The sequence below is a fragment of the Malus sylvestris genome, chromosome 15, assembly GCF_916048215.2.
Source record: "Malus sylvestris chromosome 15, drMalSylv7.2, whole genome shotgun sequence".
NCBI classification, from domain to species: domain Eukaryota; kingdom Viridiplantae; phylum Streptophyta; class Magnoliopsida; order Rosales; family Rosaceae; genus Malus; species Malus sylvestris.
Window position 1 is genome coordinate 5,652,993 of NC_062274.1, and position 27,350 is coordinate 5,680,342.

Consider the following 27,350-nt stretch of genomic DNA (forward strand, 5'->3'; position numbering starts at 1 on the left):
CTTTGACTCCTAGATGATTTAGGGTGATTGTGCTCACTAAAGAAAGAGGATCCTTGCTCGCTGGTTCCTTCAATCACATCCGTTTATCGTACATCTTGTAGTCAGTTTTTATCAGGTATTGTTTATATTCAATTTTAAATAAAAAAATTTACAATATTTTCTGACCGCACGATGTACGATGAACGGATGTGTTTGAAAGATCTCCAAGATCCTCACAAAGAGAATCTGACGAGGATGCTCCTGGCTCACTAAAGAACATAATTGTGTTGACTTGATTTGGCTCTTTTGTATGCTCACTAGCTTTAGTAAAGCAATTCTTATCCAAGCGTGTTAAAGATCTTGAAATGAAAACGCTCCTAAAAAATATTGAATATTGAGAGTGTGAATACCGCGTCAAGGAATTTAAAAAAAAAACACACATTTTGTGTGACCTCAACGTAAGGAAGAGCGCATGCATGTTGCACCCCTTGTGTTCTAATCAAATTTCTTAGGGAGTTTTAACAAAACACTCCCGGTACTATTTATTTTTAACAAAAAACCATATTTATACTTTTCTTTGGTACTATTCATTATACCTTTAAAAAATGGCTTTTCATTAAAAGAGAAGTTTTTTTTTGGACTTTTCGTTAGTTTTCCTAATTTCTTATAGAATAATGTTAGGAAGACCAAATTTATAAATTAAATGATGTGTCACAAATATGAATACGTTAATAAAAACTTAAAGTAATAATCCAATCATCAACCATTGCATCATTTTATTTACAAATTTAGTTTAAAAATTTGATCTTCCTATCATTACCCTTTCTTATAAAACCTGAAAATAGTGGTAGATTCACACTAAACGTCAGTCTTGGTGGAATTTCTTTGCGTGGTACGTATTTATGCACACCACTAATAAGAATTCAGGTTGTGTTCATGGAACTTTCCTAATTAATTAGAATATGAATTAAGGAATATTACTTGCATCACTCACCTCTATAAGAGGAATGCACATATTTTACAATTTACAAATAATGTATCTTCATCATATAAATTTCATGATTGGGAACAAATCAATTTCTTAATCTTCATTTGAAGATTATTCTTACAAAAATTCATTCGAATTTGAGATCATTTATGCATCTAAATGTATAAAACCAATAGATAGTATGAGAATCAAGAAACATATTTATAATGAACCGTTAATTTATTTAATGCATTTGGATGACTAAACAATCTCCAATTTAGATGAATTTTTGTACAGATAATCTCAAATGAAGATTAAAAATTGAACTATTTCAGCTATAAAATTTATATGATAAGAATATGTTATTAGAAAATAATCAAATATGTGCATTCCCTTCGTGAGGGAATGCAAGTATTATTCTAATTGCTTAATGTTTTGTTAAGTGATTTGGAGGCATGCACACAACCCACAAAACACACGATTATTGCGTACTTTACCAGTACTATTATACCTAAGTGAACACCAGAATTAAAGTCTAATTTAACATAAGAGTTTAGTTATATTAGAAAATGAAAATCTTTTCCATTTTATAATACTTGAACTACATTGTATATTTAAAAGAACAAAGGTGATAGATGGCACCATGGTTTGGTTTTTTTCTTTTTTTTTTCTTTTCAGAAAGCTGTTCATTGTTTGATTTCACATGTTAACATATGAAGTTTCGACACTAGTCACATATACTACCGAAAGGAAATGAAAGTCGAGCTTTCTTCGTTCCCATTTGGAGAGGCTATCTTTCGTGTATCCTTTAAAAATGATTGAAAACTTGCAGTCACATATGCCCTACACATGTCCTGTCCTTTGTCGTGCCAAATTTTAATAGGTCTAAAGACTATTTTTCCATATTTTCTCGTACTTCGTAGTTGTACATTGCAGCATATATAATTATTATGTCGATGAGATTCACTGGGAAATCCACCTTATTTCCTTCAGAATTCCACATGCACACTCCCAAAGAAAATTTATGAATATTCTTTTCCCTAGGTTCTAAGTAAATTAATTTGATATAAGCAATGTTCTAAAAGATGTTAGGCATTAGTCGGGCGACGGGTTGGGGCTTAGCGTCTAGGTGGCTAGGCGGAGTCTAGGCGGACTAGACAGATTTCAGTAAATCTATTATATTTCGTGTAAATAAGTGTTTGTTTATACTTAAGATATATATAATTTCATCATAAACTACAAAATAAAATGACATATATATTATAAAGTATTGAAACATAATGAAAATGTGGGGAACAAGCATATAATGTGTGTTCATTTAACTATTAAGCAAGTCTCTTACAATTTATTGAAAAAAATAAAATACAAAATGAAAGTTATCCATTTTCTGTCTAAGTGAGTCGCAACCTAAGCGGGTGCCGCAGCAGGTCTAGGCACCCTTTCTTAATTTTCAAACGCCTAGGCATTAATTGGAGCGGTGGTCAGCCGCTTAACGCCTAGGCGGGGGTTTTAGAACAGTGGGTATAAGTGAATGGGGTAACGATTGAATTCAAACTCACCAAATCTGTAATAAGTAATATTAAGAAAATCAAATTTCTAAATCAAATGATGTGGATGTTGATAAATAGATTATTACTTAAGTGTTGATTAACGTGCTTATTTTCCATTGGTGACACATCATTTGATTTGTAAATTTGGTTTCTCTAGCATTATCCATTTGTAAATTTAAAATTTCAGAAACATGCATTTTGAAATAAAAAGGGTGATGCTAAAGAGACTGAATCTGTAAACTAAATAACATGCAAGTTGATGAATGAATTATTACTTAAGTGTTGATTAACGTGCTTATTTCTTATTGGTTTTCAAATTTAGTCTACCTAACATAAAACAAAGTTATGTACGTACCCTAATATGATCTCCTTGTAATCTCCGAGCCGAGTAACCTTCCAGTGTGCATTCTGATTGTAATAGTCAGGACTCACATAATGTAAGTAATTAGTCCGTCTATGATAGGAAAAGCAAATGCGTATAACCAATACTATATATCTTCAGTTGTATATAAATTTTTTGACCGTTCATATTATAATTCATAAAGAGATATTTTGGATGCGGTCTCTAATCTTTAACATTCTTTGACTAAAACCTTAATGATATTCAAAGTTTGATCAAAGTGGTACGTTAATAAAGAAGAATGGGTACATTATAAATAAATTAGGGTACAGATAAAAGATTAAAAAATTATGAGTACAAATGAATTTTTAAAAAATATAGGCGCTAAAAGAAATTAATACATGGGTACAAAATAAAACTAAAATGAAAATAATACAAATTTAAAAAAAATGTTGCAAATTAAAAGTGTTACATCCCAGCCCGAGCCCCCACCACATCCCGGGTCCCGCCTTCGCCGTAGCACGATATTGTCCGCTTTGGGCCCCGACCACACCTTCACGGTTTTGTTTCTGGGAACTCACGCGAGCAGAACTTCCCAATGGGTCACCCATCCTGGGAATGCTCTGGCCCATTCTCGCTTAACTTCGGAGTTCCTATGGAATCCGAAACCTGTGAGCTCCCAAAAAGCCTCGTGCTAGGTAGAGATTAGAATATACATATAAGGCTTACATGATTCACTCCCCTGAGCGATGTGGGATGTCATAAAAAGTGGGTGCAAACTAAAAATATAAATATACGATACAAAGTTTAGGCATAAAACATAAATATACCATATGTAATTTTTCTATCATTGATTAAATATACAATGTCACGTGACGGTACATACATGGGTACAAACACAAATAAAACTTTAAAAAATATGGGCACAAAAAGAAACTAATATATGGGTACAAATTAAAAATGAAAAAAAATTGGTACAAATTAAAAATAGGCACAAACTAAAAATAAAAATATATGATAAAAAATTTAGCCATAAATATAAATATATTAATTGTAACATTTTTAACACTAAAGGAGTATATTTAAAAATAAAAATATTTTATTATTCAAATAATTAATGATATTATTAATATCCAAGGATCTTGATCAAAAATTGAAAATGAATAGGATTTTAATCAATGGATTAGTAAAAAGAAGGATGTGAGCCTAATTTCTCCACCCATAAATTAGTACTATATATGTGTTGAGAGATGTGAGGAACAATTTGTCCCACATCAGTGAGGGACAAGCCTTGTTAGTGATTTATAATGTATTGGGCTACTCTCATATTGCCAATTGATTTTATGATGGAACCCTAATTTCATCATGGTATAAGAGCAGGTTGTCCCCGTGTGAAAGCCCAAGGGCCACACATCTCACGCGTCATCCACTTGTTGTTCGCTCGGTCACACGTGCGGGAGCTTGTTGAGAGTTCAAATGTGAGGAATAATTTGTCCCACATCAGTGAGGGACAAACCTTGTTAATGGCTTATACTAATTGATTTTATGATGGAACCCTAATTTCATCAATATGAATGTGTTACCTACAAAATACAAACAAAATGCGTCTCCAGTGAGCCCCAGGAGAATCAATGAGGACCACGAGGATGATCAGATTTGGAAGGTGAGAGATATGAGAATTTTAGAAACGATGAACTGGATGCCACTATGGCCATTCATCTGCCCCATCAAGATTCTTGGATTATTCCCTCCCCATTTCCGACTCTCTAGGTTTAATTAACGTCCCACTCATTTCACCAAAAAAAAAAAAAAAAAGTCCCACTCAAAAAAAAAAAAAAAAATGTTCATCACTTTCTGTTTGTATTTTGACGGTTTGACCAATATATATATGTGTGTGAGTATATACACACACAAATGATAGCGTTGATAAATTAAGTTGTTACAATGAAGATCAAACTCGCATTAAAATGTATAGGCATAATTATTTTCTGTCACTGCAATAAAACATCATCTGCGACCAAAATACATTATTCCCAGCTAGCTAGCTAATGTTGCATGTCATTTGGTTTTCAAATTCATGCTGTAACCTCACGAAGAAAAATAAAATGAAAATACTTAATTGTAACTAATATAGCCGCCTAACCAACACATTAATAAATCATTTACAAGTTCAATACCAAAAAATTAAAACCAATTAACACAAAGTCAAGAAACAAATCTTCTAGGCATATTCTAATTAACCCTGTAAGTTTGAAAATGATTATGAATCAGGTAATGTAACTAGGGACTGTTATATATTTCGTACTCTAATAATACATTCCTCAATTCCTTATGTATAACACAATTTCTATTCAATATATGTACATTAAAGTTTAACACATATACATAAATTATTAATTATAAACACAATTTTTTTTATGCACGTTTCAAAGGGTGATTTATCTGTAAAAAAAATTTGAAACACGATCTGTCATCATGAAGCAATATTACTAGGGACTACTGTATTAACATTCCAGTCACTGTCAAAGTCCATGGAAAATGCTAGTGGTCTCCTACAGGGAGTAATTACAGGTTGTTTGCCCTCCACTTCCGGTGCCCTCCCCGTGCTCTCCTGTTTGTGTGGTCATGGTTAAACCACGTCAATATTTTATATTACTATTCATTTTTGTCTTATTATATCTATAAAAAAACAATATAAAATGTTGACATGACTTTACTGTGACCACACAAAATAGGAGGACACGGGGAGGGCACCGGAAGTAGAGGGCAGACAATCCTTGTCCTAATTAAAGAGGACGGTGGAGTGGTTAGATTACCTTGTCTCCAAGCTAATTAAAATCATCCATAGATACAGTGGCGAAGCCAGAAATCGTCAGGGGAAGGGGCGAAACTTAAAAGGGTAAAATATCTCAAAAATGTAGACAACCAAATCGGAGTAGACAATATTAACGCCGTTCATAATTTATCAATACAAACCAAGGTTTTAAAAGACACTAAACACTAGCAGGGCGGCGGGCTGGAAGCTAGTCTAGGCTAAAGCGGATTTACGTAAATTTTGTTATGTATCATATAAATAAGTATATATTGCACTTAATAAATGTACTATAATCTATAAATAAACATTGAACCATACTTATATTTTTTTTTTAAAAGGATAACAAAATGTTTACACGTTATTTGGGAGTTTTTTATTTATTAACAAACAATATTATTTATCTTAAGGGGAAATTAGCTAAACTTCACATTGGGCTAGCCATAATAAAATGGTTTAGATTCGTTTTTGACGATAATCGAACCTAAGACCTGCTATTTGGGAGTTTTAGGTAAATATTTTTATATGGAATACAATTGAGAAAGAGGAAGATGGTGGAATAGAGAAAATGATGAGGAAATTAAAATGTTAAAAAAAAAGATAATACAAACAAAAAGTCAGCAAAATAGAATATGGTGGAGTTAAAACCGAAATGTGGCGGGCCCAAATTAAAAAGGAGAAGAGGGGATACAGTGATGACTGGTCCCCGTTTAAATAATTATTTTTTCTTTAACTCAATAACAGAACAACGTCGTCCCACTAAAGGAAGGATTTTTTAATTTTTTTCAAGCAGGACCAAAACGCCTTCGCTTTCTGGCCTGGTTTTTAAAAAAAAAATTAGAACCCTGCGCGCAGCAGCAAGGAAAACCCAGAAACATACAGCATTTCATCATTTCCGGCGGGACCAGAGGGGCGAAACCATCCCTCCAAGGCTAGATTTCCGACGAGGGGAGGGGCGGACACCCCTCCTTGCGCCTCTGTAGCTTCGCCCTTGCATAGATACTCATACTGTTAAGCACATAGCTAGAAGATTTTCGAATACCCTGTTGAAAATCGCAATCAAAAGACAACAAGATCGGTTTAATTTGTCTTGGATTGCCTCCTTTTCTAGTAATGTCAAGAAATCTAAATAGTTAAGACCAAGTTAAGCATGCATGCATGTCACTTATATTTTAGACGGAGCACATTTCTTACCGTTCAAATTTTAATTAACTTTGATGGTAAATCAACAGTACTAATTGGCCAAGTATTTTTATTACCATATTTGTAACTTTATTACCTTTTTAATTTAGGATTAGGAGACAGCAATGCGGTTAATATAGACTGAGGTCGCATGCATCCCTTTGTATTTCAAGTAGATAAGGAATGCACTTAAGTGTCTAAATATGGTTAAAGTGCTTGACTATCATGTTAACAATGGTGTGTTGAAAGAAATAAAAAAAATGGAAGATCTTAATTGATGATTCAACCTAATTTTTTCAAATTCAAAATATTACATTAAATATATTTACTTATTTCAAATACATTGTATTTTGTAGTTCTATTATTTGCTAATCATTTAAGATTATTGTTGAAATTCTAAATATGAATGGGGGAATGTAAAACATTGTTGTTTTGAGTTGATATACATTTTCAATATCCTCACATGCCAAATGGTGCAATTTTCAGTATACTCACATGCCAAACGATACAAGTGATATTCTATACTAAATTTGTCTGAATTATTAGAGGAATTCGAACTTAAGTGCAAGAGAGCACATTGCTTTGACTAACAATTGACTATATATAATACGAAGTTTGCAATTTAGTTGGTATTGCTTATTTTCCTCAATTTTAGAAATCTCTTGTACAATGTCATATACTCTAGCTTAAATTCAAGTTTATAATCGGGTTTATTGTCGGGTTAGAATGAAAGTTGGGCACTTGTTAAACTCTTGTTCAACTTCGGTTTAACCCCAAAAATAAATCAAAATTTATATCGATTAGATTGGACTGAGCCTCCTAGATTTCTTGTAACAACATATTACAAGGCTAATTTTTAAATTCCAAAAGTAATTACAACGCTAGTGTTTTTACTTTCTGGATTAAGCATGTCCAAGAAAATCCAAGGGGATTCGTATGGGGGTAAAAAAATTTAACGTAGAAGGGTGAAAAATGGTTTGAACAACGAAACAATTTACCATGCAAGGTGAAAATTGTGAATACAAGTAATGAATTTCTTGTTGCTATGGTTAGAAATCGGATCCCGAGTCTCTTCATTTAGAGAATGTATTAAATTACATTTTAAAAAATCTAAACCACTTGAATGATCCATCAGGTCAAAGTAACCACGTCAGCCTAGAGGGTAAATTTGTAATATTCTCAAAATTGACGATAATAGCTTTGTGAATTACAAATTGGAAAATTATATTACAAAACAAAAGCAAAGAGAATATTAACAAGTGAGCTTGACTATTTTTAGCTTTCATACTTTCTCTCAAGATGCAAGATGTTGAGAGCAAAATTCCACAAGATTTCTCGTCCTTTTTAGTGTATCCTTAAGGTTGGAACGTGTATTGTATTAAAGAGAAATAACACAATCAGATGAAAAAAAATAAGTCAAAATCGTGTTACTCATGGAACACAAGATGAGGGACTAGATGATTGATCAAGACCTGTTAACAGAGAAGAAAACAGAAAGGGAGATGAAAGAAAAGCGGATTTGACGTGGCTTACTTTAAGCCATCAGATTGTTTGGTTGGTTTAGATTTTTTGAAATGCAAGTAAATGCACAAGTTCTAAATGTAGAGACTTTGAATCCTTGGAAATTTGTGTACCTTATTTACCAAATACACCTGGCAACCAAATCTCCAATCGACACTTGTCCCTACATTTTGTCTGTCTCTACTCTCTTCTGCAACCCTGCAACCTTTTACCTCTATATAAACTGCTTCTTCTTCCTCTCTACCAGTGGCTCAAAATTAGCATAGCATACAACTCGTCTTTTTTACTACAAAACCTCACCAACTAAATTAGCATTCTCACTAAGAAAGAGATTGAGAGAAAGCCATCGGGTTTATGGTTTAGCGTTTAGAGATCGATGGATGCAATTTTGACCTACGTTTTGATCTTTCTCTTCACTCTTCTGTCATTTGTAATTTTCATGAAAAGGGACAAGAGAGGAGGACAAGTACCCCAGAAAAGGGCTCAGCTCCCTCCAGGTTCATTAGGTTGGCCTTATATAGGAGAGACCCTTCAGCTCTATTCTCAAAACCCAAACACTTTCTTTTCTTCCAAACAGAAAAGGTACGTAGGTCAAATTGCGCCCCCCCATTTCCTCGTCGATCAGGCTGTTTTTTTTTTTTTTTTTTTTTTTCCTGAACTTTGAACATTTCTACGCTCTATACTTTGTTCAGGTACGGAGAGATTTTTAAAACGCATATCCTGGGATGTCCAAGTGTCATGCTGGCAAGCCCCGAGGCCGCAAAGTTTGTATTGGTGACTCGAGCTCACTTGTTCAAGCCCACGTATCCCAAAAGCAAAGAGAGTTTGATTGGTCCGTCAGCGCTGTTTTTTCACCAAGGAGATTACCATATGCGGATGAGGAAATTAGTTCAAGGATCTCTCTCACTTGACATTATTCGAAATTTGGTGCCTCATATTGAAGGCTTAGCTGTTTCTGCCACAGATTCCTGGGCCACTGGCCAAGTCATCGACACCTTCCATCAAATGAAGATGGTGAGATTTTCCTACCCTAAAATCATTAATTTTGTTTTAAGCAATAGTATGAAAGAATTACGAAATATTAGTTATTCTTCAATAGTCTCATACGAACCTCTGTAATCGTGAGAATATACAATTAAATAAAAAGATCTTTGACTTTGCCCTTTTTGTTAAAACAAATGGGTTATCTAAAAAGTACTGTTCATATTTCATATGATAAAGTTTCTTGTCTTTTCTCGTATGGTTTTTATTTGACTGACTTTTATTTTATTTTATTTATTGTGTCATCGTAGTTATCTTTCGAGGTTGGTATACTTGCAATTTTTGGCAATTTGGAGGCACATTACAAAGAAGAGCTCAAAAAGAATTACACCATTGTGGACAAAGGCTACAATTCATTCCCCACAAACATTCCCGGCACACCATACAAAAAGGCTTTATTGGTATTTTTTTTCATTCATGTACTTTTTTTTTTGGGGGTCAAATTTTCATGTAATTATTGATGAAATCTAAAAATGTTTTTGATAAACTAATTGTTTCGATTATTTGTAGGCAAGGAAGAGGCTAAGAATGATTTTGGGTGACATTATATGTGAGAGGAAGGAGAAGAGATTACTCGAAAAAGATCTATTGGGTTGCATGTTGAACTCAAAAGATGAAAAGGTTGAAGTCTTAACCGATGACCAAATTGCTGACAACATTTTGGGTGTGCTTTTTGCTGCTCAAGACACCACAGCTAGTGTAATGACCTGGATTGTCAAGTACCTCCACGATGACCCTAAAGTTCTAGAGGCTGTAAAGGTACTATATAAAGACACTTCAACAAATGATATATTCGTTCACGCATGCGAGCAATTTCTCATTGTTTTTATCATTGTGAAGTTCCACAACTACCCATGCATATAAGCAATGTTTAATCTTTTAATTACTGTAAAACTCACACTTCATCAACAGTTAAAAATCAAGTACGATAAGCTTACAACTATGTATATATATGGACACCAAAATACAGCTATGACATATCATCGTGGTTCTTTCTAGAACAACTCACTTTCACACCATTTGTTGTCTCTTTATCTGTAAAATGATATGACAATTTTGTTTATATTTAAGTATACTTGCCTAATTTGCAGGCTGAGCAGAAGATAATTCGTGAAGCAAATGAAGAAGGCCAGCAACCATTGAGCTGGGCACAGACTAGAAACATGCCAGTTAGTCACAAGGTATGAGATATATGCATGCACTGTCTCATACGATGCAATCATACAAGAAATGGAATTATATTTTTACTTAATTTGTTGCTAACTGTAGGGAATTACGTGTCTTCTTTCTTTCTCAGGTTATTTTAGAAAGTTTGAGAATGGCAACTATTATATCTTTTGCCTTTAGAGAGGCTGTCGTTGATGTGGAATACAAAGGTATTTACAAGACTATAAATTAATAAACAATTTTCTATAAGTTACACATATGAGGTGGCATTTAAATTTTTCTTATGATTCTCGCACTCTTTTCTTCTTATCAACTTATGCACATTTTTTGGTTATTTTTTTCCATTGATTAACATTTAATTCATTATGTCTATTAATTCTATACTATGTGACCATCATGTCTCTAATTTTTTAATGACATTCACAAGAGACATTTTGTCATACATAATTGTAACATCGTGTCCCCAAATTTTTAATGAAATTGCTCCTATGAGATATATATCCAAGACGAAATAATTGGTCATGAACGAAAGTTAGTGAAGGATAGTGCTATTAACATATTTTTTTTTACCTCTCACATATCTTTGTTAATCCATCAATCTTCTTCAATTTATTCGATTCGATGGTCGAAAATTAAAAGGATTGTGTGATAGATAAAATATGTATGCGTATAGCACCACCCTTAGTAGAACAGAAACAAAAACAAAAATTTAATTATTGATAACTACATACACACTTTCTACTTGTTTGGTCAAACATTTTCTCGTTTCTAGCATATGTGCATTAAGTTGTCTAACTAGAAAATGAGATGTAGTTGTTATAATAAAAAATAAACCTAGAGATGTATGCATGATTGACGGTGGAATATGTCACAGGGTACTTGATTCCAAAAGGTTGGAAAGTGATGCCTTTGTTCAGGAACATTCATCATAATCCTGAATATTTTGCCGACCCTCAGAAATTCGATCTTTCTAGATTCGAGGTACGGGGACTACTGTTCCTTTTTTTCTGTTCTTGCTCATTCCATCCCTCTATATCTAAACTTATAAGATCTCAAGAATTTTAGAATTTATGAGTTATTGTAAAATTTAACTGTGAGATTTGCGTCAATAAATTATATATAAAAAGTTTAACAGATGAATCTGAACCACTTAAAAAACAAATATATATTATTGTACGTTGATGTAAAGTAGGATAAGATATAACGTACTATAATTATTAACAACTAATGCATTTTGATGTTTTAATTAAACTGTGTTTGATGCTTAATTAGGTTGCACCAAAGCCAAATACATTTATGCCATTTGGAAGTGGAGTGCATGCCTGCCCCGGAAACGAGCTTGCAAAGCTGGAAATGCTGGTTATGATGCACCATTTGGTCACCAAGTTGAAGTGGGAAGTAGTGGGATCCCAAAGTGAGATTCAATATAGCCCCTTCCCTGTGCCTCTGCATGGACTCCCAGCCAAATTTTGGAAACAATCTGCCGATGTAGTTGATTTCTCATAACCCTCCCCAATTTAACTCATCCTCTTATTTTATGTTTCTTTGTGAACATCTCCAACCGTTAAGTTAAATTGTATGCGGACACAAAATTGCAAGAATTGAAGGAGAAAACCTTTAAGTAGTCAAATCCTCATGGATTTGAGGCACTAAGGGCAATGTCAAAATTGGCATCCCATAAGATTTGTTTTCAAATATTGTTTTAATATTTTTTTATGTTGGTCATGTTTTTCTTTTAAAATTAATAAAATAATATATTATATTTAGAGTGCAGTCACAATTTATAGGGTGTCAAATTGCTACGTAGACCATTTCAAACGTAAATTTATCATTTTAGATTTGATATCACTTTTGAGATGCTCTAAGGCACATTTCAATTTTTTTACTCTATTTTCTCTTTTTTATGGGAGTGATCAGAAACTGAAGTGCTTCACTTTGTATTGAAAAAGCGTCTTATGGTTCTTGTGAATCTAATTCATTGAAATTTCATCCAGTAAACTGGAAAAATTATAAGTAATCTTCAAAATAATAGATAGGAATATCGCGAATAGAGCCATAGAGATTTTCTATGCAAGACATCAGTCATTTAACAAATGACATATCCTGTATTGATAACAGGTCACTATGTTGTGTATTAGGTTGTTGTTGACATGAGTATGGATACCATTGACGAGTTCGTTCTTTAAGAAACGGGCTTCTGATTCTTATATTATTATCAATCTTTGTTATTCAACAAGTGTACTAAATACTCTCGCATGTTCTAACTTTATCCGAAAATAGCTTCGTAGGTTCTCTGAGTTACAACACTACTAATTAACAAATGCTTAGTTGGAATAACAGAAACACTGAACCCTAAACTCACATCCAACAACAAAAATAAGGGAGAGATGAATCACATCCATTCTGCAATCATATGTAATTTGCTAATCAAGAGTGAATGTGACATAATTTGGTTGAGCTCAATATATATAGGATATATATAGAGGTGTGATATCCACAAATCTATTTTTACTTTTGAGTTTGACACACCTTTTTAATTTTTGGCTTTCGGATTAAATGAAATGAAGGATATCAAAGAACATAAATTACCAAGGAATGTGTAAGAAGTAAAAAATGATGTGTAGATATAGCACACCCCTATATATATATACACATCACATGCAACACGTACACTATAGGAGGAGGGATTGCTATTGGGTCGTTTTATTTAGAAAAAAGTCAAGGTTACCAATTTAAGAAATATAAAGTTTGAGTTCCCTTAATCGCTCATTCTGTTGCTAGCGACTCTATTACACGGGAATGAAATGTCTCCTTTGGTGGTTAGTGTGCTTTTTCACTGCCTTCTCTTGGGATTGTTCTTTTCTTTTCTTTTCTTTTTTCTTGCTGTGTTTACTGTTGATGTACTTTGGTTCTTGGTTGCTGCAGTTTGCTGCTACTTATTTTGTATAGTTGCTTCTCTTATCCAACAGAAAAAAATAATAGTAATTAATAATATTCTGATCATTCTAACCACAGCATACACCAAGGACTCAAAACTCATCCTCTTCTCATGTTGGTAACCACACATTTTTTGTTCCTTTCTACCTTTTCACCCTCTCCCTTTGGGTGAGCTTTTATCACATTATTAATACAAAGCTTATTCAGTATTTGAATTGATCCAGCACTGTTTTTTTTCTTTAGATATCCGAGCGCTTCTCTTCACATCATCACCTTCTCTTCCTCTCTTCCACCATGGCCAGTGATTGAAACGAAATCTGAAAGCAATGAAGACGATAGGGTGGACAATGACGTTTCACGCTTATTTTGGCCTTCGGCGTAAGTGAAAATAGTCCTTTAGTGATAATTAAATTAATTATAAAAATTAAGAAATTGATGAAACTGCTAGCAACTGTTAGCAATCTTAGCATTGTTAGGGTTAGTTGTTGAAACATAGTTATTAGCTATTTAACAGAGTCGTTAGTTGTTTAACAGTATGCTAAGTAATGAATTGCATAGTGAGTAGCCAATGTAATGAGTATATATATAATTGCAATTACGGCTCATAATGTGACTACTCTCAATCTATTCACAAAATTATGTTTTCCATATCTTGCATCTTTGTACAACCTTTAGAAATAATTCAAACTCAAAGTGATGTCTGGATACTGCTCCAATATAATTTGTTGAAGGGTTCAAGTCCTGCTCCAATATAATTTGTTGAAGGGTTCAAGTATGTCTATGAATATACAAGATTGACTTGAATCTTTCCAATGGATGGAGGTGACGAGTTTGTAAACAATAAATTCAAACAATTTTTCTAGAAAAAAGGTATAATACATTAAAAAAAAAAAATCATGTCCTCACACCATGCAGAATGGACTTGCAAAACGAAAACATAGACTGTCAAATTACCACCCAAATTTTGGTTTCATGCTTGTGATGAATCTCTTCCAAATGAAGCCAACATCTGTAGTTTGAAAATCAAGAAAATTGTGAAATGATTGGAGCGTTCAATATATCACAAGTATATGTGGAGTGAATGCTTTTACATTATTTACAGATAAAAGCCTTATTAATTAACTAGCTCGAGTATCTTGAGATGCTGGACTCGTGTATTTACTAATGGCTGCAGTGATCCTCTCTTTGTCTCTAGTTGGAAATGCTTCCAAGAGGATCCCGTCTTTATAGAAGTGGAAGAGCGGCACCGTCTGCATATCGTTTCATAAAAAAATAAAGCTAAGAGGATAATAGATTGATAATAAGCCTTATATAAATAAAAATTTAGTGTATGCCGATTGTATAAGAGTGACAATATCAATGGTTGTAAGAATGACATTTGTAACCAGATTAAGGAGAGAGTTGTTAGATTGGTTAGTGAGTTGTTATGACGGTTAGCTTGAGATAAGTCAGTTAGATTTTTTGTTAAGGAGATTGTGTAGCAACTTTTGCATAAATATTGTAATGCTCATAGCAATTTATTCTCTCTCTACCATTCTTCATTATCTCTCTAGTTTTTCATCTTCTTCTCTGTTCTTTTGCAAATGTATCAGTGAATCTATATATGTTGATAGATCTGTTTAATTAGTGCCAATTCAGTTCAAATTTTTATTAAAAGTTTGTAAACATTTCTATTTTTGTATATTTCCCTAGTAGTTAACTCGATGAGCATGTTGCAATTCAAGTGCCATGATTCAGCTTAACATAAATGCGTATAACAAGTTTGTGAGCACTCAATCAAACTAACATAAGACTAGTGTGCAATGTTTCCTTTGAAATCAATCAATCGAGAGAAAGTTACCTTAATTCTAAGTCGATCAGCAACCTCGGATTGTTCGTCGTACTCATCAATTACCTGCAGTAATTAGTAAAAATCCTTTACCAGAATTACATATTGAGCTAATAAAGCAAAGTTGAAATCACAATGACGTTTGCACGGTGAAATGATCCTATAAGGAATGAGGAATGTATTTGTTCGGGCAAAGATTTCTCCAAATTTTAACCCAAACAGTATTATCCTAACAATAAGACTCACATTATGCTTCAAGAAGATAACAGCAGCTTCTCCATCACCAGCTCCCTTACACAGCTTCGAAAACCCTTGCTCTATGTACTTGCAGCTCCCACACGAAATCCGATAAAAATCTACGACAACCAAAGCACCAGTTTCTTTGGCCGTTTCCAGAATTTTGCTGAACTCCGCGTCGGTACTAAACTCTCTAACACATTCAACGGGACACACATCGTCGTCGTCTTCCTCGGCCAATTCTCCTAGGTTTCCAGACGCCACTCGGACCTCTACGTGACCGAATGCGTGGCGGTATCCCGAAGCTTCCAATCCTTTTATGATGTTTGATGGAAAATTTGCTTTCACGAGACAAAATTTAACTTGGAAGGGACTTGTTGAACCATGTTTTGTGTTTGGATTTGTGGCAAAGTTGAAAGAGGCTGTGGCCTTGCTGCCGTATAGAATGGTCTGCCTTTGCATTAGAACAAACGGTAAAATTGAAGAGTGGGGTTTTGGGGGAGATAAGTTCTTGGCGGTTGATATGCTCTCAATTGCCATATCTGAATTCTGAATTATTCTACCCATTGAAAAGGTGACACGACATCACCAACCAGATCGGATTTGCCTTCCTAACGGCAACTTTTTGGCCCGGTTATGTTTTTCTTGAATTGGCTTTTGAGTACAAGTAAAAAAATAGTCTGATCTATATAAATTTTTTATTTCTATCCGATGTCTAGACTGTAATTCTATAAAGTTTATCAGACTATTTTTTAAGCAAAGATATCAGGGTAGTCAAATGTAGCCCCTCTAAGCCTTTTTTTGAGGCTCATGTCATCTCCAACCAAAATGGCTACGTTTAACCTCCGTCTAGATTATAACCCTGCAATAAATTATTTTTTAGTAAACAGTACCGGACCATATCTATATACAATCTTCAACCGAAGGGGGCTATTTTTTAGCCCCTCAATAATTTATTAATTTAAGTTTATTCTTTAATTTTATCGGTTAATTGAATTAAACCATCATAATAAAATATGGTGTCCAGACATCTTTTCAGGCCCACTTGTCCTAAATGTTGTTTTAAGTTTTATGTTATTAAATATTTAATTTTACTTACATGTTAACAACTTATACATAAAAATAAGATAAGATAGTATGGAAAGGTGAAAACGATGTGAAAATAGTGTAGAAATAGCTTAGGTATTTATAGGAAAAATTAGAATTTTTTAATATTCTTTTTTAAATTTCGTCTTTAAAAAAAATGAAGAGGTTACATGACGCCAGCTAGCAGCACAACTAGGCCCAACTTTCAGGGCTAGCTGGCTGGCTATGTTTGCCCAGCCATGTGGCCATTTGGCTATATTTTGGTCAGGTGGGTCCTAAATTTTTTTAGCCCAACCCTTCATTAGACCCACTCAAACCCTGGGCTAAAACCTATAATTCTCATCCCCCCCCCCCAAAAAAAAAAATTCAACCCAACCCATGGCCTAAACAAAACCTAAAACCTAAAACTCATCCCAGGGCCAAATACTGCAAATTAGAGTGGGCCCCACCGGGTGCAAGTGAAACACGGGTTGTGAAGCCCAGATGCCACAGCCAAGCGCCCAACAAGCCAGACGGAAGCCGAGGCGGACCCCAGCCACGTGGGCATGTCCCCTGGCTATCAGTGTGTGTTGGTAGCCCAACGACTACTTTTTTTAATCGAACGACTGGATTTAATTGGACCGTTGGTTAATCCAATGGTTCACGTTCAATTTTTTTTTAGTTTTATATTTATATATTTATTGAATCCAATAGCTTAGATCGAATATAATCAAATCTAACGGTAAAAAAAAAGATCTAATGGTCCAAATTTAAATCCAACGGCTAAAATAATTTAAAAAAATAATTTAACTCAAAATTCACCCAAAAACTGTATAAATATATATGTATTTGTTCAAACATCCATACAAAACTCACTTTTTTCCTACAATTCTTCCAAATTTTCTTTCTAGCATTTCTTCTCATTTTCAAAATTTTCAAGATGGCAAAATAGCATGTTAGAGGTCGTAATTAGACCTTTGACAAAGATATTGTTTTATGTTTGACATGGATTTCTAGTAGTGGTCATGATTGACAACTGCGTTCAAGGTGCTATCAAAATGCTCTTTCCTCATCCGAAACCGCCTCCGAAAATCATGAGCAGGAAATCTCGGACGCTTCATGAAATAATCTTTCATCATTCGGTCATGACATTCTTCTCTATCACGTTGCACAAATGAACGCCCCGTGACATAACCACGATAGTTAGATTCGGCATGGTGCTCATATTGCATAAGTGAGTTTGCAAGTTCAGCTTCTGTGTCGATCATTTATGTATCCTCAATGTCAAGGCTTGTTTGGTATTGTGCCATCTGCATTGCCTTGCTACTCCTTCTTTTATCACCCATTGATGAGATATTGAGGATTTTTAGGAAACAAAAACACTTTCAAAGTTGAAAGATTGGTGAATATAGAGGATGATTGAAGGTTGTAAGATTGTGTGATCAACTGATATTTAACATGTGTTTATATAGAGGATGATTGATGAAAGTTGAAAGATTGGTGAAAGTTGAAAGTTTGGTGAAAGTTGAACGATTGGTGAAAGTTGAAAGTTTGGTGAGTTTCATGTGTCGATTTAGTGATTTTTCAATATTTATTGGATTTTAAATATTTTTAAATTAAAATGTTCATAAAATTAAATTACGATAGTCTACATAATTTAAAAAAAAAAAGTTAGTTTAAGAAAAAAATTAGCCTAAGTTCATTCTTTAATAATCCCGGGCTAAAATTTTAGGTTATAAGGGTTGGAGTAGAAAAACTGTTTTTGGGCTGAATATTTTTAGATTTTAGGCCAGGGTTGGAGATGGTCTTAGACCTACTCCAACCCTTAGAGTAAAACTCAAATTTTAGGTTCTAAACTTATTCCAACCTTGGGGCAAATATGAGTTAAAACTCAAAACTCATTTACGGGCCAAATTTAGTCCAAGATTCTTGTCACATCCCAGACCGGCTCCGCCGTAGCACGATATTGTCCGTTTTGGGCCCCGACCACGCTCTCAAGGTTTTGTTTTTGAGAATTCAAACGGAAACTTCCCAGTGGGTTACACATCCTAGGATTGCTCTCGCCTGAACTCGCTTAACTTCGGAGTTCCAATGGAATCCGAAACTAGTGAGTTCTCAAAAGACCTCATGCTATATGGAGGTAGGCATGTACATATAAGACACATCACCTTATCTTTGTTGGTCGATTTAAGATGTTACAATCCACCCCCTTAGGGCCCGACGTCCTCGTCGGCACACTCGCACCAAATGCCATAGTGGCTATAGTACCATTCTGTCACCTCCCAGACCAGCTCAGCCGTAGTACAATATTGTTCGCTTTGGGCCCCAACCATGCCCACACGGTTTCGTTTCTGGGAGCTCAGATGAGAACTTCCCAGTAGGTCACCCATCCTAGGATTGCTTTCGCTCGAACTCGCTTAATTTCAGAGTTCCGATGGAATCTGAAACCAGTGAGTTTTTAAAAAACCTCATGCTATATAGAGGTGAGCATGTACATATAAGGTACATCACCCTCTCTGTTGGTTGATGTGGGATGTTACAATATATAACATTCACCCTAATTATTATACTGTTCTTATGCTCTACCATCACGTGTGAAATGTGTGCAATCCCGCTGACCCGAACACTTTATTTGTTTAGGCACTTTTAGGTTTAAATTTATTAACATTCTTTTTCCACTACACTACACTTTATAATTTCGTCACCCTTCAGGTGTCGGCCAAGGCAACTCGATTTCGAAGTCCAAGTAGGCTTTTTGGGTCGGGGTGTGTCAATTCCCCCTGGGTTAGTGGGGCTGGTCCACCATATATGTATATATATTTTTATATTTATAATTATAAATTCATTGAATCCAATGGTTAAGATCTAATTTGATGAAATCCAACGGTAAAAACAAAATATAAGGGTCCAAATTTAAATCCAACGGCTAAAGTAATTAAAAAAAAATTCTTTTATGTGTTTCATATTCTTTCATAGTGTTTCACGAGTTTCATGGTGTCGGTTAGTGATTTTTCAATATTTGTCATAATCTAAATATTTTTATGTTAAAATGTTCATAAAATTAAATTAGGATAGTCTACATAATTTTTTTTTCTTTTAATAAAGTTACTTTAAGAAAAAATTGGTCTAAATTCATTATTTAATGATCTGGGGCTAAAATTTTAACCTATAAGGATTTGAGCAAAAAAACTGTTTATGGGTTAAAACCTAAATTTTTTGGGCTAAAAATTTTAAGTTTTAATCCAAGGGTTGGAGATAGTTTTAGAGATGGGTTTTGTGTCACAACGGGCTATGTTTTGGCCTATAACCCTTTAGCCGACTCGGTTGGAAGTGGCCTCAACTTCTCAATTGTAATAATTAATTCACATGTTCCAGGCCTCACGGCTAAATTTAAAAACATTAAACGGTAATTTAATTAAATTAACTAATTTATAATATAAACCTAAAACCAATAAGTTTTTTTTATAGAATTATATTTAATTCATTCTATTGGAGATGACATATAACTATGACATAACACCGTTTATTTACAACAAATGTTTTATAGAGCTATAAATCTAAAATAGAGTTATTGATTTCGAAGCAAGGTCCCAGAAAAATTCAAATTTATGATGCCAGCCCAATCGAAAGATAAAAACAAGCAGAAAATAAAGTTATGGGAATGCGTGCCTTGTCCGTCATCTGATCTCTTCAAGATCGGTTAGTTCGCGCGTGATCTTATACGACAATTCTCCAACCAAACTCACCAGTCTCTCAGAAATTGAACGATAAAAACGACGTAGTTGCGAGACCCATTTCATCTCGATACTTGCAGAGTTGAAGAGAGAGAAGCAATGGCGAGCGGTGCAGAGCTGAAGTCGGAGAGCTTGCTGGAGCTGATGAAAGAGCACCTGAAAACCGACGCCGGCAAAGAAATTACCAAGAAAATCGGACTCGTCTATCAGATCAACATCGCACCCAAGGTAGGCTCCACCACTCGCCGACCTTCCTCAAATTCTCTAAATCTGATCAATTCCCAATTTTTCCTTGACTTCCTGAGTTGAAATCGCAGAAAATTGGATTCAATGAGGTGATTTTTATTGTTGATCTTAAGAAAGGCGAGGTCAAGAAAGGTTGGGGTTTCTGATTTTGGTTCGCTCTTAATCCTAATTAATTAATCAATTTAGGGCCTGTTGAGATTGTTTGTGGTTAAAAGCGTTTTGTGATGGTCAAAAGTTTTTTTTTTTTTTATTGCGTTTGGCAGAAAAATTTAAAAGCGATTTTGGCATATATGAAAGGGACTGTCCGAAGAAGCACCTAGAAGAAAGTGCTTTTGATTGCCTTTGGCCGAAAAAATAAAGAAATGTATTTGGCTCATATGTAAGTGCTTTTTGAAGAAGCCCTTCTGGGAAGCACTTTTAAGTGATTTTCCAGAAAGCACTTCAATTTTTAAAAGTTCATCTAGCAGAAGTGCTTATGAGCGGAAGTGGTGTAGAGAAGCAATTCCAAACGGGCCCTTAATAATTCTGTTTAATGTATGAAAGATGAGAGCTTTTCCTGAAAATCTGAGCTGAAATTACAGGGGCATATGAAGGAGGGAAGCCAGATGCAACTTTTTCGTTCAAGGATGATGATTTCGTGAAGGTGGCGCTAGGGAAGATGAACCCGCAAATCGCTTTCATGAGGGGGGCAATGAAGATCAAGGGTAGCTTGAGTGCGGCCACAAAATTCACACCTGACATTTTCCCCAAGCCTTCCAAGATGTGAGATTTCAGATTTTAGGCCTAATTATCTTTTGATTGCTTCAAATGAATTTCTCAAATACTAGGAAACTTTGAAACTGATGGGAATTTTAGCTTTCCACTAAAGAGAAACTAGAAGTCAATTAGATGAAAGCTTGTACTCTTTGGTATGTGAATCATTTCGTACTTAATGCAATAAGCTGCAGATTAAAATATGACTCTGAGGTTTTTTTAAATAATATTTGTTATTTTTCTTGTGTTTTCTTGCAAATTGCTATCTGTAGTCTTTGGATATTTGGGAGTTGGGTGGCTTCATGGGTTTGATTTGGCTGCAAAACAGGGAAAATCAGGCAAATCAATGATAAACTGAAAGGGAAATGACCTCCGTGCACCCTTTTCACCTTGTACATATCCATGTTTATTTCTGTCATTTGGTGTTCCTTTTATGTATCCAATATAACTGGCAGAAATAAACTGGGGTGTGCCGAAATTGCCTCACAACTGACACTCTGACAATGAAAAAGAAAGAGAGTAGCAGTTTTCAACCAAAATCAGTAAGTGAAACAATTCATTGTTATGATGTTGGCTGGGGCAGAACCCGATGAGGCTAAATCTTGGGTGTAATCGGTCATTGATCGCCTTCACTCTATCTCTCACATAGACCAACATGCGCTTGTCCAAGAAGAAAAAAAGGTCTTGGTTCAAGGATGTTGAGAGTATATGATTGTGAATTGATTTCATGAATGTTGCCTAACCTTTCGAAAAACTGATCGCATTTGGACGAGTCAGCCCTTTTCTAGCCTAACACACACATCATGATACTTTGAATTTTCTTCTGTATATCTTGTTGTTCAAACTGGTTGACTCTCTGGAGTTTCAATCTCCACTAGTCTTGGCTGTTTAATTATAAAATGTGCGACTTTTGGTAAAGTCAACTCCACGAGATAACTAAAGGCACCATGAACTTCATCATTTCCTTCTGCTTTTGCCTCTGCATTTCTCTCTTGCCCTCCTTTGGAACCCCCGCTGTGTTGTTTTAGGTAACTACGCCATATGCACTTCTCTTTTACAGATTACTTTTAGCCTGTTATGAATGCGTATTTTGAATTTAGAGGTCTTTGAATATGATACAGGGGTTCAATTGGCATTCAAGTAAAAAAGGAGGGTGGTACAACTCACTCAAGACCTCCATTCTTGAACTTGCTGACTCTGGCATCACCCATGTCTGGCTTCCTCCTCCTCACGCTAATGGAACCGAGGGTATTTACTAGCTACTAGCCTATCACTATCTCTGTATAATCGCACTTATTTGTTTAATAATCCCAAGTAATCAATAATGTTCTCTCGCTAGACTGAATCTGGATTGCACATTCTGGCAAGATAATAATTCGTTACTATTACTCAAACATTTCAGGATTCTACCCGGAAGGCTATACTATCTCGATGCATCGAGCTATGGAAATAAGGATGAATTGAAGTCCCTATTTACTGCCATGCATGAGAAGGGAATCAAAGCCATAGCAGACATTGTGATAAACCACAGAGCAGCTGTCAAACAAGATGAGAACGGACTATGGAGAATATTCGAAGGTGGAAAGCCGGATGGACGTCTTGACTTCGATGCCTCCTTGATTTGCCGGGATGACAATGACCACCCTTTTGGCACTGGCAACCCGGACACAGTAGACAACTTCCCGTTCACAGCTGACATGGACCACACAAACCCTAGCTTCAAAGCGAGTTGTCTGATTGGATGATTTGGTTGAAAACTGAAATAGGGTTTGATGGATGGAGGTTTGATTATGCGATTGGGTACGGCTCTAGCTTAACCAATCTCTACATGGACAGAACTTTGCCGGCATTCGCAGTTGCCGAGTACTGGCGTTGGAACATTTCGAAGGGGCAGGACGGCAAACTAGATCAGAACCAAGATGCACATAGGAAATTAGGAATGAAATAGTTAGTTGGATTCAGGTAGTGGGGGTGTTGTCACGACGTTTGATATGACAACCAAATATTTTATGGATGTTGCTGTAGAGGGTGAGCTATGGAGGCTAAAGGATTCAAATGGCAAACCACCAGGGTTGATCGGCATCAAGCCAGAAAGTGCTGTGACATTTATCGACAATCATGACACTTGGTCTCAAAACTATTGCCTTTCCCATCTGATAAAGTCCTGCTTGGATATGCTTACACTCTCACCCATCCTGGCACCCCAAGCATAGTAAGTACTAAACATCGATTTACTGGAAAATGTTCTTTTGTCAACTATCTAACCACACTAGTTTATGTTGCAGAATAAAATTCGGATCACCATTTATATTGACTTCTTCATAAATTTGTGATTCAAATTCACAGTTTGACAACATAAATACTCATCAAGTAACATAAAACATGTGTCGTCTTATTGAATTGGGAAATGTTCTTTTGTCATGCTTTCTAATGGCTAGCGCAAGTAGTTTATAATTACATTACCAATAAGTCAACTTGGATCAATATTAATCTTATTTTTTCTTGATTATGTGAGACAGATTCACAGTTTAATAACATTAATTCTTTGCATAGTAATATAAATCTGGTAAGAGAACATTCGCATACATATTTCGACTTCTAAACTACTTTGTTTTCGGTGTTGCAGTTCTATGATCACTTCTTTGAGTGGGGGTGGCCGAAGGACCCTATACGCAATTTGACAGCAATTAGGGCAAGGAATGGGATCAATTCCAAGAGCAGTGTGACTATCTTAGCTGCCGAGGGTGACATATATATGGCCAACAAACATCGACGACAAGATGGTAATGAAGTTTGGGCCAAGGTTGGACCTCGGAGACCTTGATCCCACAAACTCAAACTTCCATGTTGCCAGCAGTGGGGACGACTTTGCTGTGTGGGGGAGAAACTGAACTCGAAAAAGATTGTTAAAATGATGTATAAATGTTCTTAGCCAATTGAGTTATAAACCCCAGCTCGTAGTTCAAACAATTATGTTGATAGATCGTCGGTTCTAGTTAGCTCGTCCAGAAATGGAACATTTGAACTTGGGACATTTAAACTAATTTATTCCTTCTAAACGATATTATAATTAGTTATATTCATACTACGAGAAGGGAGATTCGAAATTGGGTGAAGGAGAGCAGAGAGTTTTCAAACTACGGTATTAGCTTTTTACTAATGAACTAGATTCACTTGAAATGTTAAGCTTGTCATTTTATTTTGATAAAAAAAATTGTCCTTTTTTTAATAGAACGATGGTGTCAGTGGATTAAATATCTAGTTGTTAGGAGAGAGAAAAATCGATGAGAATCAAATCCACATTAAGGTACGCATACATGATTGTTTTCGCGATTGCGGTACAACGCCATCTCCTTGCCTTTTTATCACTCAATTATAAAGCAGCTGCACACTGTGCGGTGCAGTTTTCGGCTCTGCCCTCCACCACAAAAACCCGAAAAACAGAAGCTGCACACTCTAAAAACTTTGGCGTCAAACTTGAGTATGAACTTGGCCTGTTCTATCGGCCTCTCTGCGAAGCCCAACCTTCCCTATTTCCACTCTCTCCTAAAATCTCACAGCGAAAGCAAAAATCCTAAACAGGCACTGCTTCTTTTTCGCCAGTTGTTTGAGTACAATTTGAAGCCCAATGATCTCACTTTCTCTCTGCTCATTAAATCCTGCACTTCTTCCTCCTCCTCAGGTTTTAATTCAGCGAGCTCAAAACTAGAAGCAAATCAGATTCATACCCACTTGCTGAAATCTGGTGTCGATCGATATGTATATGTGAGCACTGCTCTTCTTGATTTGTATATGAAATTGGGTTGTGTAAAGGATGCCCAGAAGGTGTTTGATGATATGCCTGACAGAGATGTTGTCTCATGGAATGCGTTGATTTGTGGGTTTTCACGAAATGGGTATGATTTTGAAGCGTTGAGATGCTTTGTTCGAATGTGTAGAGAGGGGCTTTGTCCTTGTCCGACGACTTTGGTTAGTTTGGTTCCGTCTTGTGGTAGGCAAGAGTTAGTTTTTATTGGGAAATGTGTTCATGGGTTTGGAATTAAGGCGGGCCTGGATTTGGATTCTAACGTGAAGAATGTGCTTACCTCGATGTACGCTAAATCTGCAGATTTGGAGGCGGCGGAGCTCTTGTTTGAAGAGATAGTTGACAAGAGTGTAGTTTCTTGGAATACTATGATTGGCGCTTATGGACAAAATGGTTTCTTTCATGAGGCAATGCTTGTCTTTAAACGAATGCAGGAGGAAAATGTTCCGGCCAATCTGGTGACCATGGTAAGCCTCCTGTCAGCAAATGCAAATCCAGAGTCTACCCATTGTCATGCCCTTAAAACTGGTCATGCAAATGATGCTTCCGTGATTACTTCGCTAATTTGCGAATATGCAACACGAGGGAACACAGAATCCGGAAAACTGCTTTACAAGTCATTGCCTCAGAAGAACTTGGTTTCCCTGACTGCAATTATTTCAAGCTATGCTGAGAAAGATAACATAGCTCAGGTACTGGAATGCTTTGCTCACTTGCAGCGGTTAGACATGAAACTAGACGCAGTTTCTATGGTTTGCATCCTTCATGGGATAAAAGTCCCTGTTGAAATTGGCCTTGGACTTGCTTTCCATGGTTATGGAATAAAGATTGGGCTGACGGCTGATTCTTTGGTTGCAAATGGTTTGATAAGCATGTACTCGAGGTTTGACAAGATAGAAGCCGCTTTTTCTTTATTCCTTGAGATGCAAGCAAAATCGTTGCTTACTTGGAATTCTTTGATATCGGGATGTGTACAAGTGGGAAGGTCAAGTGATGCCCTGGACTTGTTTATCCAAATGAAAATGTCCGGATACAGTCCAGATAGCATCACTATTTCTAGCTTACTATCTGGGTGTGGCCAAATTGGGTACTTGCGATTTGGGGAGAAACTTCATAACTATGTCCTCCGAAACAATCTTGAAGTGGAAGATTTTGTTGGAACCGCTCTTATAGACATGTACACCAAGTGTGGAAGAATAGAGCTTGCTGAAAGGGTGTTTAAGAGCATCCAAGAGCCATGTTTGGCATCGTGGAACTCAATCCTCTTGGGTTATAGCCACTACGGGTCAGAACATAGAGCTCTTGCTTGCTTCTTGAAAATGCAAGAGCAGGGGATAAAGCCCGATAATATCACATTTTTGGGAGTTTTAGCTGCTTGTACTCATGGAGGTTTTGTTGAGGAGGGAAGAAAATACTTCCAAATCATGAGGGAAGAGTTCAATATAGCGCCACGCATGCAACACTGCGCTTGCATGGTTGGTCTCTTTGGCCGTGTGGGCTTCTTCCAGGAGGCATTGGTTTTCATCAGAGATATGGAGATGGAGCCTGACTTCGCAGTGTGGGGAGCCTTGCTGAATGCTTGTTGCATCCACCAAGAGGTCAAGCTTGGGGAGTACATAGCCAAAAAGTTGTTTCTCTTGGACAGTAAAAGTGGCGGGTTCTTCGTGCTGATGTCAAATCTTTACGCCGTTAAAGGGATGTGGGACGATGTAGCTAGGGTGAGGGAGATGATGAGAGGGACCGGAGGTGATGGTTGTTCAGGAGTGAGTGTTATTGAGACGAATGAAAATTTGTGCTTGAATAAACCTAGTTTGAATACAAATTTTGGGCAGATTCTGTATATATAATCATCTCTAGACCTGATTTTGGTATCACCATATATTCATTATGCATGCAACAGCCTAAACATCTCTAGAATGTTTTGCATAAATTTTGAAAAACATGATTCGTCGAAAATGACATGATAATAAGTTTATGACGGATTATGTAGCACCATACTGTTTTAGCTAGAAAATTTTGTTGTGCTTTCTGAAGCAAATCAAGCTATCTACTATTACATCGATACATCACGTCATCTATGTATCAAATAAATGTTATGATGGTTATCGTAGTTCTTTCCATAACTAAACAATTTTTGTAAAATGCCACGAAAATCAGTCAAGACGTAACCCGGCTCCCACCTACCC

General features: G+C 35.8%; 3 protein-coding genes and 1 pseudogene across 3 annotated transcripts; 3 read left to right on the forward strand and 1 right to left on the reverse strand.

Annotated features, from left to right (window-relative positions):
• Window positions 1–8,586: 8,586 nt before the first annotated feature.
• LOC126601417 (abscisic acid 8'-hydroxylase CYP707A1-like) lies at window positions 8,587–12,325 on the forward strand. Its single transcript, XM_050268125.1, has 8 exons — window positions 8,587–8,933; window positions 9,044–9,365; window positions 9,644–9,793; window positions 9,903–10,151; window positions 10,484–10,573; window positions 10,690–10,768; window positions 11,434–11,540; window positions 11,832–12,325. The coding sequence occupies exons 1-8, from the start codon at window positions 8,728–8,730 to the stop codon at window positions 12,063–12,065; spliced, it is 1,437 nt and encodes a 478-aa protein (XP_050124082.1). The 5' UTR covers window positions 8,587–8,727; the 3' UTR covers window positions 12,066–12,325.
• Window positions 12,326–14,446: 2,121 nt separating this feature from the next.
• LOC126603193 (thioredoxin-like 4, chloroplastic) lies at window positions 14,447–16,970 on the reverse strand. Its single transcript, XM_050269958.1, has 3 exons — window positions 15,571–16,970; window positions 15,337–15,390; window positions 14,447–14,746 (listed from the first exon to the last, which is right to left on the reverse strand). Exons 1-3 carry the CDS (start codon window positions 16,126–16,128, stop codon window positions 14,615–14,617), a joined length of 744 nt encoding a protein of 247 aa, XP_050125915.1. The 5' UTR covers window positions 16,129–16,970; the 3' UTR covers window positions 14,447–14,614.
• Window positions 16,971–19,947: 2,977 nt separating this feature from the next.
• On the forward strand, window positions 19,948–24,447 carry LOC126603190 (alpha-amylase-like; annotated as a pseudogene).
• Window positions 24,448–24,586: 139 nt separating this feature from the next.
• On the forward strand, window positions 24,587–27,063 carry LOC126603188 (pentatricopeptide repeat-containing protein At2g04860). Its single transcript, XM_050269955.1, has one exon. The coding sequence runs from the start codon at window positions 24,843–24,845 to the stop codon at window positions 27,009–27,011; it is 2,169 nt and encodes a 722-aa protein (XP_050125912.1). The 5' UTR covers window positions 24,587–24,842; the 3' UTR covers window positions 27,012–27,063.
• The last annotated feature ends 287 nt before the right edge of the window (window positions 27,064–27,350 follow it).